Source organism: Agelaius phoeniceus, chromosome 20, assembly GCF_051311805.1.
Source record: "Agelaius phoeniceus isolate bAgePho1 chromosome 20, bAgePho1.hap1, whole genome shotgun sequence".
Lineage (NCBI taxonomy): Eukaryota > Metazoa > Chordata > Aves > Passeriformes > Icteridae > Agelaius > Agelaius phoeniceus.
In genome coordinates, this window is record NC_135284.1 from 2,737,925 (window position 1) to 2,751,545 (window position 13,621).

Below are 13,621 nucleotides of genomic sequence, written 5' to 3' on the forward strand. Positions count from 1 at the left end.
GGAATGTCCCCGCTCCACGCGGTGCTGGCATTTTCCACCATCCCATGGGGGTCTGGAGGCTCCTCCCAAGGCCACTGCTCAGGGACAGCCGGGAGTTGTCCCCCTTGTTGTCACTCGGATGCTCGGCTGGGAATTGCTGAGCCGGACGCTTTTCCTGGCGGGATTTTCCTGCAGGATTTGCGGCTGGGCTGGCCAGGAGCCACGCACGGGGCTGGGATGGGGAACAAGAAATGTCCCCACGTCTGTGGAGCCCCTCCCTGCTCCAGGGGATTCCCACTGCCTGCACCACACAGGTTAAAACCCTGGGGCTTTTCCAGTGGGGCTGTAGGAACAGGCCCAGGCCAGGAGCTGCCCACACAGACCTGCAGGGCAATTTTGGGATGCCAGCGTCCCCAAGGCAGGGACAGTGTCCCTTAGGGACACACCCAGAGTGTCCCAGGCTGGTGTGGGACCAAGAGGTTCAAATTAAGGTTTTGGTGAAAGCAAGAGCTCTGACCCCACTGCAGGGCCTGTCCCGCTGCCCAGGCCATGGGATCGTTCCCATCCCATCTTCCTTGGCCTTTCCATCCTCCCGGAATCCTCCAGCTCCTCTCAGGTGCAGCTCTGGGGCCGTGGCCTGAGCTCACTCCCAGGTCAGGGCTCTGAGTTCAGCCCCTGGGCTGTCCCCAAACAGGGTTAAGTGGCTTTTTTAAATGGGGAATTAAGGGCACAGAGGGCACAGGGACAGAGGGCACGGGGACAGGGCCCTGCCACCTCCAGCAGTGGATGAACGGGGATTGTATCCATCCATCCCAAAATCCCAAATACAGCACTGCTCTCCTCCTGGCTATGCAGGTGTTTGAGGCAGAGGCAGCAGGAATTGCTGTTTCCCATCCCCTGGATTGGGATAAAAATCCCCTTTGGGATGAAATCCCCTGGATCTCAGGGATTGGCACAGAATAAAGCAGAAACCCGGACCAGCAGCTTTAGTACTTGAAAATTTTATTTTCTCAAATGAGCACCAACACATATTGTAAATATGACAAACAATACGCCTCCCTCTAATACTGAAGAACTATATACAATGTACAAATACATGAAAAGGTGAAAACCAATTATTTGAAAACAAACAATTGCATTTATGACTGAAGCAAATGACCTGAAAGAATATGCCAAAAAAAAAATTAAAATAAGATCAAAGAAATAAAAATATACACAATTTGTAAACACGAGAGCATCCATAGACAGGCTGGTATTGGAAATATTGTCCTTAGTTTTGTCAGTGGGGAAAGCATTCCCATTTCCTTAGGAAGAACAAAACAAAGGATACACACAGTTGTAACGATGAGAACAGCTTATTTGTGGTTGTACCTTACACAATGCCATTCTGCTTGCATTTAAATATGTTGATTTTTTTTTTTTTTTTTTCTGAATTCAAGATGATTTCGTTTCCCCTCTTCTGCTTGTTCTTTTTCACCAGGATTTCTGCAGAAAACCTCTGTCTGACCTGATTGTTTCTGAGCACTGAGGCCTCTCCCGTGGTGGGAAGAGCTCCTTCCCACTGAGCTGAGCTTGGTGTTTGGTGTCCCCTCTTCACCCCAAAACTGCTTCACCTGGAAGCTCCTCCCAAAGCAGGGAAGTGCAGTGAAATGCATGATTCACACACTCTCACAGAGCAGCCAGAAAAATGCACAGAGAGAGAGAGAATTCTCACTTGATCATCACGAGGACAACGGGGTTTGTCTGGCAGGGTTGGTTTTGTTCCTGTGGTGTTTGAAGTTCTCCAAACCCAGAGAATTAAAGAACCTGCAACAGCTCTTGAACAGCTCCTTGCTCAGCAAAACACAGTCCAGTGCTTTGTGCTGTTGGTCCACTTTGGGATAAACAAGAGACCAAGTGAAATAAAAACAAAGGAGGGCGAGAAGGGGGGAGATTAAAGACAGAAAGGAGAACAAAATAAATGAACTTTACTGCCAAGAGAGGTAAACTTTTACTCTAATTTGTTATGTAGCAGCCTGGTTAAAAAAAACCCCCACAAACAAAACAACAACAACAAAAAACCTCCCCTCAAAAATAAAAGCAGGATCCAAAGATTTGTGGTTTAGGTTAAAATCAGCGTTGGGTTCAAAGCTCCATCCTCCATCCCTGCGAATCTGAGGCTGCAGCTCCAGAGCTTCTCACTCCAGCCAGCACTGGTGCAAGGCAAATCCCAGACCTGGATCCCACAAACCAGGGAGAAGTGGGAGCCCCAGGGGCTCTGGGGGATTCCTGCTGGGAGCAAAGGGGGCCTGGGCCCAGGGAAAGGCAGAGGGGACCTGGGGCCCTCCTGAGTGCCTGCAGCCCCTCCCAGCCCAAAACCCCACCACATCCACAGGAAACACGGATCCACTTCAGAGGACAACGTAAATTGGATTTTTTGTTTCCCTTTAAACATATTTTCCAACAAATACAGAAGGAAAACAGGCTCATCATAAACAACAACGACAAAAAAAAAAAAAAAAAAAGTGCTCTCAGGGAGGGGCTCTGAGAAAACAGCACCAAATATATTATTTCTTTAAAAAAAATTAAATATTATTTACAAAAGTATATTTCACAAGGTAATGTCTGGGGGTTACTTTTTCTGCTTTGTATATATTATCATCTGAATATTTCTTACAGGGGTCAGGATTTCACACCAGACAATCCACCAGAGCAAAAACAATTTAAAACTTACTCAAGTCTGAGCTTTGGGGTCGAGGGGGGGATGTAAACTCAAGGGTGCTCACAGCTGCCCAGACCCGAGGCTGGACACCAAAAACAGGAGGAAAACTCAGTGCTGTCCGTGTTTTCCTGAGGCTGCTGCCCATGGAAAGCAGCAGCTCCCATGGGCCACACCTCCCCTTCTCCTGGGAAAAGGCCCCACCTGGCTCAGCTCAGCAGGGAAGTTCTTTGGTTATCTCTGAGTGTGTCCCTCTGTGTCACCAGCACTGATCCCAAATCCCTGCCAGCCCCCAGCTCAAGCTGCTCCTGCTCACTGGACACACACGGGAGCTGCACAGGCCCCATTTCTCCTCTCAGCCGTCACAGCCACTCCCCAGGGAGCTCTCTGGGTGCTGGGGACAGGCACAGCCACACTGGGCTGCACCAGGGCTCAGGGCCAGGCTCTGAGCACGAGGCTGAACAGGACAAAACCAATTAAAAGCAGATTAAGACCTCGCCCTGTTCAAGCTTGGACTGGTTGCCATTAAAAACCCAACACCTGTGACCAGTAAAAAGCAGCCAGGTCTGATGGGGCATTGTCCTTTTCTGTCCCAGGTGAATGGATAAAGCCATTTCCACCTGGCTGGCATTTCTCAGAGCAGCTCTCTGCACAGCCCTGCCTTTTATTCTGCTTTTTGATCAGCAGTCACTCCAAATACCAACATCAAACCACGAGCCCTGCGTGCTCTTCTCAGCCTCACAGGATTTGGGATGATCCCTTACCTCTCCCAGCTCCTTTAAAGGCTCTGTGGAGAATAAAGAGCTCTTTGAAGAGCAGGAATTGCTTCCCACTAGTCAAAACCCAACAAATTGCCATGGATCCTCAATGGAGGGACAGGGAGATGGCACCAGGTCAGTGCCAGAGTCCACAGGACAGCAGGTGCTGTGGGGTTTTTGATTTGTACTGGATTTGTCACTGAGGGAACGTGGCTGGCAGGAGCAGAGACAACCCAAAACAAAAGCTGGAGCAGCTTTACCCAGCCAGAGCAGGAGGGTGAGGGCAGAAGCCACCTCTGCACAGGTTGGTCACCAACTCCACCTCAATCCTCCACGGCTGTCAAGAGCAGAGCTTTGAGAGAGAACAAAACCAAAACAACCTCTGCTACACCAGGCTTGGCTTTCAGCACAAGGATCCAACCCTAAACTCCACCCTGATCCCTCAGGAGAGTCTCTGCTCCATTCCCTGCCAAGTGAACATCAAATGACTCCTCCAGAGCCCCCTGGGATCGCTCAGGGGTGGGGGCAGTGACTGCAGACCACAGCTCCAAAGCTGCTGCTCCATGAGGAGCCACCACCCCCTCCCTGCACAACACTCCTTCCTTCTGGACTAAGGAAGATTTGTCCCCATGGATTAACCCACTTGAAAGAATTCTGCCAACAAAAAGAAAAATTCACTCGGGGAGAGACAGAACAAGCTCAGCTCAATAGTCCTGGGTTATGCACCAGTTACTGGCTGGATGCTGCAGAGCAAACTTCCCATTTCACTTTGGCCTGACACAGCTCCCCTGGCACACAGGACACCCCTTCCCCACCATCCCCTCAGGAAGGTGCTCAGGAATCACCAGGGACAAATGGAAACGGGAAGGACTCGTTGTCCCTTGCAGTTCTGACACCCACATGCACCCCTCAAGGCATGGATCATTCCAGGGGTGCTGGGAAATGCTTCATTTCTTATTTTTTTCTTTTTTTCCTTTCCCATTCTCCCCGTGCCTGCAATGGGCTGCTGGGAGTGGGGAAAGGGGGGAGGATACCTCAGGGATGAAATATCCACCTGTGCAACACAACTGCCACAACTCTGCTCCCTCCTCGCCCCATTTCTGTGCCAGGCTCCCCCAGTGGAGCCTGGCATCCCAGGAAAAGGTTCTCTAACAGCATTTTCCTCCTTGCACTTGTGAAAGATTGGTAAAACACCACCAAGGGTGCTCAGGGGAGGCCAGGGGTACCCTCTGTCACTGTCCCCATCCTCCTCTATGGAATTTCCCCCTCCTTGCCTCACACGTGCCTTTTTTCACCCCTCCACATTTTCTAGGCTGCAGCTCCAGCCTCCTTGTGCCTGAGGTGGTTTTCTCCTCCTCTCTGAAGGGCTCACAGGTCAGGATTTGGTTTCTCCAGCCGTGGGGATGCTCCCCAGGGCCGTCCTCAGCTGGGACCTTCAGCCTCCCTACCCTGAACCAGCGAGGAAAAGGAGAGGCAGGAATCTCTCCAGCCTCCAGCCCTGCCCCCTGCAACAAGGAGTTCATAAACAGCAAACAAAACACAGATTGTGGGGGGAACTGGCTCTGCCTTGGGCTCAGCCAGCTCGGGCTGAGGCTCCACCGATGGATTTGGAGAGAAAACACAACCATGAGGTAACTTCTGTCCTTTCAGACAAGGAGATATTCCTCTGTCCTTCTTAGACAAGTGGATATTTCTCCATCCATTTAGACAAGTGGATATTTCTCCATCCATTTAGACAAGTGGATGTTTTTCTCTGTCCATTTAACAAGGAGATGGTTTCAAGCCTTGCTTACCCAGGACTGAAAGGAGAAGCACAGCATCACCCTCTGATGGTTCCCCTGCAGGCCCCACCCCTGTCCCACCTTCTCCTGCCCAACCTCGGCGTTGGCAGCACCTGGGAGGTGCCAGGAGAGCCCAGGCCAGGCTGGGTGGAGCTCTGGGCACATGGAATGGCTGTCGGGCATTCGGTGCATTCTCTGAGCCAACAGAACAGAGAGAGAAGCAGCCAGGGTCAACTCACAAACAGATACAAAGCAAAGAGACAGAGAGACAGAAATTTAGAGGCCAGTCACCAATAAAGATGGAGAAGGGTGTGAAGATGCTCCAGGATTGCAGAGCCTCTAAATGCATGGAACCAAGCGTTCAGTCACTCTCTCACTCTTGGGTACAATGTTCGGTTGGGTGGCATCTCTGGCACTGCTGGGCCGGGCTCTGCTCAATCCCAGCCGTTGTCCTTGATCATGTGAGCTAGTTCAATGATGTATTTGCCTTCTTTATACTTCTGGCTGCTTTCAAAAGCGTGTTCCTGAAATAAAATCGAGAGCAGAGTGAGACTGAGGTGGCGTTTGGTGGGAATCGGGTCCTGGATCAGATCTGGGAATGCCGGTGCAAGCCTGAGCCTTGCCCACAAAGCCAACTGCAGGTCCTGGTCCTCCTGTGGGCTCCCAGGAAAACTGTGAGGGGAAAAATCTTAAATCCTGCTTCTGGAATCCCAAATTCTGCTTCTGGAATATTAAATCTTGCTTCTAGAATCTGAAATTCTGCTTATGGAATCCTAAAAATCCTGCTTCTGGAATCCTAAATAGTGAGTCTAGAATACTTAATCCTGCTTCTGGAATCCCAAATTCTGCCTCTGGAATATTAAATCTTGCTCCTAGAATCTGAAATTCTGCTTATGGAATCCTAAAAATCCTGCTTCTGGAATCCTAAATAGTGAGTCTAGAATCCTGCTTCTGGAATCCCAAATCCTGCTTCTGGAATCCCAAGTCTTAGAATATTAAACCCTGCCTCTGGAACCCTAAATCCTGCTTCTAGACTCTTAAACCTTGAGTCTAGAATACTAAATCCTGCTTCTGGAATCTTAAACCCTGCTTCTGGAATCCCAAACCCTGTGTCTGGAATTCTAAATCCTGATTTTAGAATCCTAAATTGTGAGTCCAGAAGACAAAAATCCCGCTTCTGGAATCTCAAATCCTGTTTCTAGAACCTTAAATCCCACTTATAGAATCTTAAATCCTGCTTCTAGAATCCAAAATCCTGTTTCTAGAAACTGAAATTCCACTTCTAGATTCTTAAATCCTGCTTCTAGAATCCTAAACCCTACTTCTAGAAGCTTAAATCCTGCACCAGCTCAGGCACTGGTGAAAACGTTTGGACAAAATTATGTGGGCCTCCAGAAGCAGAAATTAGGATGTAACATTGGATTTTATTGGAAGGTAATTGAGTTTTTGAAGAGCAAACAGATAAACTCGTGTTCAACAGCATTTCCAGTGGGAAGGACACAGGATTAATGGAGCATTCTGTTATTCTGATAACATCTACCAGAATAATAGAAAAAGGACAGTGTGAACCACAGGACTGAAATTATCCTCATTTATGTTAAATGTCACTGAGGAGGACCCACCAAAACCAGGTGTAAATAAAATAAAGTTAGTGAAAATAAAGCTAAAAAACAAAGCTGATTCTCTAAATGCAACACACACAAAGGCAGGAGGAAACCAGATGGTCACAGATGAAAACCTGCATTTTTTTGGGCTCCCAAAATGACCTTTCCACCCCCTCAGCTGCAGCAAAGCTGCCCAGGGGCACAGGCAGGGACACAAATACTCACATATTTCCAGCCCAGCGTGGTTTTGCAGTTTTCACAGTAAATATCTGCCACGGCGTGCAGTCCTGTTAGCAACACCCGCTCCTCTGCAGGGCCACAGCCCACGTTCACTCTGGGACAAAGCACAGATGCTCCATTAGGGCCTTCCCACATCAAGATGCTCCAATAAAGCTGACAAAGATTGCACTGCAGTGTTTGGAAACATGAGCAGGAGGTTCTGAGTTTCCCAGCTGTGCCCAAACAAAGCTCTCTGGCAGCTCCAGAGCAGAATGAAAAGGTAAAGTGGGATTTTTATTCAACTAAAAAACTCAATGAAAGCTTTGAGCAGGAGATTAATAACACTCCAGTCACTTGTGCTAATTAGGCATTTGAGAAAGGTTTTCATTCTCAAATTGATAAAATGGTGCTTTTACTTTCCCAAATGGAAAATTGAAAAATGTGAGTGAAATCAGCAGCTCTGCTGAAACCAGACCAGCAGTGACCTCCCCAAAACTATTTCCAGCCACTGGGAAAACGATGCTTAGTTTTTATGAAGTGCATATTTAGATATCATCTATCTCCACATTTACAAAACTCTGGCTCTCTGGTCCCACTCCATCCTGGGAGAGGAGAATGACTCAGCCATTAGCTCTGATTTCTCAACCCGATGACGAAAAAATTCACCTTTTCCTTGCTGCTTATCTGAAACCCCTACACGACTCAAATATGAATCAGGGGCTATTTCTGCCTCTTTCTCCAGCCATTTGCAGGAAGCTCCCCGCTCCCAGGCAGGGTTTTTCTGAAGGAAATTGGGGTTTTTTTCCCTTTTTCAGGATGGTTTTGTTGGTTCCCCCCGCGCGCTGGGTACTCACACAGAGTTGAAGAGGTAAGCTCGTCCTTGGCTGCCCTGGAAGGACTGCAAGGCAAGGAAACAAAGCTCAGCTGGCTGCTTGAGAGGAAAGGGGCAGCTGTTCTCCAGCTCCAGCTGCTGCCCCTCTCACAGGACACACCTGCAATTCCCACTGATTCCATACTTTTGGTGTTCATGGACTTCACTCCTCAGCCTCACCTGAAGGCTGCAGAAATGGGTTTGTGTGGCCATGATATTTTCTGAAAAAGCCTTTCCTTGGGATTTTTCCTCCTGAGAAGCTGAGAGGCCTCAGGAACAAACTGTACCCAATGGTTATCTGCTGCTGTGGGATGCAACAGGTGCATCTGGGATTGGTCCATGTGGCTGTTTCTAATTAATGGCCAATCACAGCCCAGCTGGCTCAGACTCTGTCTGAGACACAAACCTTTGTTATCATTCTTGCTTCTCTATTCTTAGCCAGCCTTCTGATGAAATCCTTTCTTCTATTCTTTTAGTATAGTTTTAATATAATATATATCATAAAATAATAAATCAGCCTTCTGAAACATGGAGTCAGATCCTCATCTCTTCCCTCATCCTCAGATCCCTGTGAGCACTGTCACAGGTTTGAATCTCTTTTCAAATTGCTCTTGTGCATGAGTTCTCCTTGGGAACTGCCCAGGGAGCTGCTGACCTGAGCTGAGGGCTGGGATGTGCCTGTGCCAGGAGCTGGGCACAGCAACACCACCCAAGGCTCAGCCCTGAGGTGTGCAAACCTCCCCTTCCCACCAGGAGAGCCTCAGGAGCTGGGGCTAAACCCAGCAGGAGATGGAGAGGAAGCACAGAGCAGCCAGAGCAGCCCAGACAATGCAGGCACATCCTCAGGAGCTGAGAGCAGCACCATGGAGAGGCAGAGTTTGGGGGATCAGGATCCAGCCTGGCAGGACACTGCAGGCACTGCCAGGGTGCCACATCTGTGCCACCAGCCTGTGACAGAGCCTGGCTGACAGGCACCAAGGGCCACCTGCAATTTTAATGGGCTTTGACAGGCACACACTGAATTAAACATTTGGTGCTTGTGAGCTGGGCTGGGCTGGCTGTGCTCAGGTTACCTTGTGGGACCCCTCAGGGAATGGCTGCACTGAGGGCCTGGGGAAACCCAAAATCAGCTTTTCTGGACCGTTTATTGCTTCACTTTGCACCTCACCAGGAACCTGAGGTTTTCAGAAAACCACTAAACATTCCAAGGTTGAGGATTGTTGAGGATTTGCAGCTGATGATTTCAGACCAAAAACCCTTAAAAGGAGGGACAATTTTGAGGGAAAAGAGAAACACTCCTGTTTTACCTCTGGGCCCTTGAACAATGGTCATTTATTTGGTTCAGAGCAACCCCACACCACACAAAACAACCTCTGGGGGTCCCTGCCCTCCTTCCATCACCTGCCCAGCTCCTGCCTCGTGGAGAAGCAGCCACAGCCCTGACACCTCCTTGGGAAGATCCCCAATTGCAGAAGGGCAGAAATGCCCGGGGCACCAGGCAGGGAGGCAGGGCCAGCTGCCTGTGAGCTCTGCATGGCACGAGGGCTCTGCCAGCTGAAATCCCTGCCTGGCACACAGCCCTGCCTCCTGCAGGGATAACTGATCTCAGAGGAACCTGAAGCCCAATATTAGGGCACAGAGGAGCCCCTGTGGGTGCAGAGAGGACGCCCGAGGCACTGGGGTATCTCAGACAAAAGCAGTGCCCTGAGGAACTCCCCTTTTCTTGGGGAGCAATTAAACAGGACACACGGCTCAAGCATGTTTGTGTAATGGCATTTATGGGAGAGGCTTCTTTCCATCCCTCTGCAGCACTCAGGCCCTGTGTTCCTGCTGCCCACACTGAGCCAGCCTGGCTGCCAAACCCAGCCTGCAGCATCCCCATGAGCTGGGGGCAAAGTGGGACCCCAAAAAATGATTCCCTGCTCAGAAAGGAGGGTCTGAGCAAGAGGGCACTGCCTGTCCCTGCTGCAGCTCTGGGGTAACACGGGGAGGGCGCAGGGATGGAGCACAAAGTCCCACAGCAACCAGAGCAAAATGCAAGCAGATGAAGCTCTCTCAGCATCCAGTGCTTGCCTGTAAATCCTTCTCCAAAAACACCCAGTTTGCCAATAACAGCAACTGTGGGAGCAGAGATTTTGTTGGCACAGAAATAGGATTTTCTGTTCCTGCTGTACTAAGGTCTGTCTTTAACCAACAACAAACCCAGTCCCATCAGCTCTGCTGGGGCTCACTGGACATTGCTCCCCTCCCAGAGGTGCCTGCCCCTTCCTCCCAGCTCAAACCAGTGCTTGAGGGTATCTAAGGGTGGTCACTGGAAAAAAAACCCAAAATCACATTATTTACCCCCTGCCCAAGCAGAGTTTTCAGCAAATCACTGCTCAGCTTCCAGGGCTGTCTCAACAGCCACCCTCCAGCCAGCACAGGGTTGGGCAAAACACATCAAAAGAAGGGATAAAAGTCTGGTAACCACAAGTTCCCCAGAGCATTTGTCCTCTGCAGGACTAAGCTGGCTGTATCTCTATAAAGGTGGCACAGGCAGCTTTTATCTGGGTGCTGTAACCTGAGCATTTCCTGGAGATGTTCCTGCTCTTTGGCACACCAGAAAAACTGGCATATGCTGTAATGGGAACTACAAAATCAGAAAAAAAAACCAAAAACCCAGGTATATTTATACACAAGCAGATGCTCTTGTATTTGTTTTTGCTGTTTTGTTTGTTTTTTTAAGAGACACAAAGATTTGCACAACACACTTGATCTGCACTGAAGTGACAGCCAGCAGCCAGACCTACTTTCTGTGCTCTGCATTTTCCCTGTGCAGATTCTCCTGATGCACACTCAGAAGTGCAGCTCAACCCCCCTCCCACTGAAATCCAGGCTCTGAAACAGCTCCTGGCACCACTTTGCAGCTGAGAGAAGTGGAAGGGATTTTCTGTGCTTGTTTCCCACTGGAAGCTCCACACGTTCCTCCCTGCCCTGTTCACACTCAGGGTCTGCCTGGGAACTCATCTGGATGTGGCAGCAACACAACCCAACCTCCCCATCCTGTCTGAGCCCTCTCAAAAACCACCTTGAGCTGCTGGGATTGGAGATGCACAACAGCTCAATCCTCCTGACCTGAGCCAGGATCCCTCCCCACCCCTGGGTGCCCAGCAGAGACACCCCAGGAATGTCCCCAGGGGGGAGGCAGAGCCTGGAGTCAGCAGTTTGGGGCACTTTGGGGCACTTTGGGGCACTTTGGGGCAGATCCTCTCTCCTCTGCCAACAGAAGCTCCATGCTGAGATGCTCTGGCAGCTGCTCTGGTTTAAGAAGCTCCTGCTACCCCATTTACAGCCACATTACAGCTGTGCTGGTCCCAAATTAGAGCAGTGAAATGAAATAATTCTTTTAAAAACCAGATGGTTTTTTTTGAGGGAAATGGCTTTTCCCTCTTTGCCCTGTGAGCCAGTGACAGGCCAGTCCCAGGGAGAACAGGGAATTCTCTAAATGTGCTGGTAGAGCACAGCACTGCAGCTCTGCTGAAGCAGCCACAGCCAGATCCTGCCTGCAGGACCCTGAGTCTGCTCTGATCAGCAGCCAGGCCCTTGGGAGCTGTTGGGGTAAATCCATTTGTTATCTCTGCTCTGAGCCCCAGAACCCAGAGCTCTGAGCATGGAGCATGGCTCAGAGCCATGCAGGGAAGGGCTGTGCCTCCCCACCACCCCTGCCCCACCTCCAGAGCTTTGCTCTGGCTCATTCCCCTCTCTGCTGGCTGCTGCAGAGCCAGGAGGGAGCTCTGACATCCCACCAGGGATTCCAGGGAAAGGCACAAACTCTGGGAGCACCTGCAGCTCCTCCCTTCAGCAGCTCCACTCCCTGAACCATGGCAGAATGAACACCCCGGGTCTTTGTGATGCTGTCTGACAATGGGCTAAACAGAAAGAGCTGCTGGAATCATCTGGAAAAAGAGGAAGCAGCTGCCAGGGCTAAAAGGCTGCAGGGTGATGCTGGTTCCCTGCAGACTGCAGCAGAGAAATCCTGCCCACCTGTATCCAGCTTTAAACAAATCCTGCTCACCTGTGCCCAGCTTTAAACAAATCCTGCCCACCTGTGTCCAGCTTTGAACAGATCCTGCCCACCTGTATCCAGCTTTAAACAAATCCTGCTCACCTGTGCCCAGCTTTGAACAGATCCCCCTCACCTGTGCCCAGCTTTGAACAGATCCTGCCCACCTGTATCCAGCTTTGAACAGATCCCCCTCACCTGTGTCCAGCTTTGAACAGATCCCCCTCACCTGTGCCCAGCTTTGAACAGATCCCGCTCACCTGTGCCCAGCTTTGAACAGATCCCCCTCACCTGTGCCCAGCTTTGAACAGATCCTGCTCACCTGTGTCCAGCTTTGAACAGATCCCCCTCACCTGTGCCCAGCTTTGAACAGATCCCCCTCACCTGTGTCCAGCTGGCAGCTTTGAACAACCCCATAGAACAGAAATTAAAAAACACCTTGGTCCCAAAGAGGTCCAAGAGGGGAAGGGAACAGCGTGTGCCCCTTCCCAGGCTGCTCCTGAAACAATTCCCACTGCAGGGATGCAAAGGGAGCTGAGGGGCAATGAGGGCTGGCAGTGCCAGGAGGAGCCCAAACAAGCTCAGAACCAGGGTTTTCCAAAAGGAAGGTGTTCCCTGTGCTATCCCACAGGGCAGTGCTGCAGTGAGAGAAGGGATGTTACAAACCCTGGGGCACTGAGGAATCCACACAAGGATCTCTCCAGAGGGATTTGGGATCTCTGATTCCCCAACTTTGGGGTCTGAGTCCCTACAGCCACAGCACAGCACTGACTGTCAGATTTACCTATTCCCACTGCTGACCTAACCCTAAACACCCAAGGAGGAGAGGTTCTCATAAAATACAGCTTGAACAGGGAGAGGAGACCTGCAAGTAACACAAAACGTGGTGTCAATATAACCTGAGAGGAGCCTGAGCACCAAGATGTGCCCCAAACCCAGATTCCTGTGCTCATGCATTAATCCCAATTCCCACCTGCTGCTTTCCAGCATCCCACAGCAAGATCAGCCTTTGTGGCACCTTCCAAACCTGATTGGATTTAATTTGATTAAAGAGATGAGCCCTGGAAGGTGTAGCAAGGAGAAAAACGGAAAATAAAAACTGTGCAAATTCCTGCTGCAGATTGCAGGCTCTGCCCAGCCATTCCAAGCATCCCCTCACATCACACTCAGCGTTTCCCAGGGGAGCAGGAGCTCAATTGCTCGGTCCCTGAACCCACAGAGGCCTCTCAGGGTTCATTAATTCCTCACAGAGGGGGCAGGCCATGATCAGATTGAACAGATTCAATTTGCTCTGATGCCACCAGACACAGACCCACACCAAGGGAACAGCTTCCATTATGGCACCTCCTGCCCAGATGTGACCTCTCCCTGCTCCAGCTGCATTCCTGAGCTTTAATTGAGTTTTACCACGGGTCCTTAATGCTATTTAAAGCCCAAAGTCGATATGGAATTAGTGGACCAAACTCATCTCTGAAATAATTCAATTAATTCAGCGTGGCCTTTATTCCCCTGCAGTTTGTGTTGCTGTGCAAAAGCTCAGGGAACAACCAGGGTCTGCTGCATTCCAGGCCCAGAGCAGCTCCAGATTTTGTGGCTCAGGTGGTGCAGGAAGGGGCACAGGTGAAAGGCTTTTTGTCTGGTTTTATTCATTTCATTGCAAGTTTTTATT

The 13,621-nt window shown here is 50.1% G+C and overlaps 1 protein-coding gene across 1 annotated transcript in view; it reads right to left on the reverse strand.

Moving 5' to 3' along the window:
- Nucleotides 1–964: 964 nt before the first annotated feature.
- YPEL2 (yippee like 2) overlaps nt 965–13,621 on the reverse strand; it is a 33,900-nt gene continuing 21,243 nt past the window's right edge. Inside the window, exons 3-5 of the mRNA XM_054647020.2 lie at nt 7,894–7,937; nt 7,046–7,154; nt 965–5,740 (exon numbers count right to left, since the gene is read on the reverse strand). Coding sequence (XP_054502995.1) covers nt 5,651–5,740; nt 7,046–7,154; nt 7,894–7,937 — 243 coding nt within the window. The 3' untranslated portion in view covers nt 965–5,650. The remainder of the gene's footprint in view (nt 5,741–7,045; nt 7,155–7,893; nt 7,938–13,621) is intronic.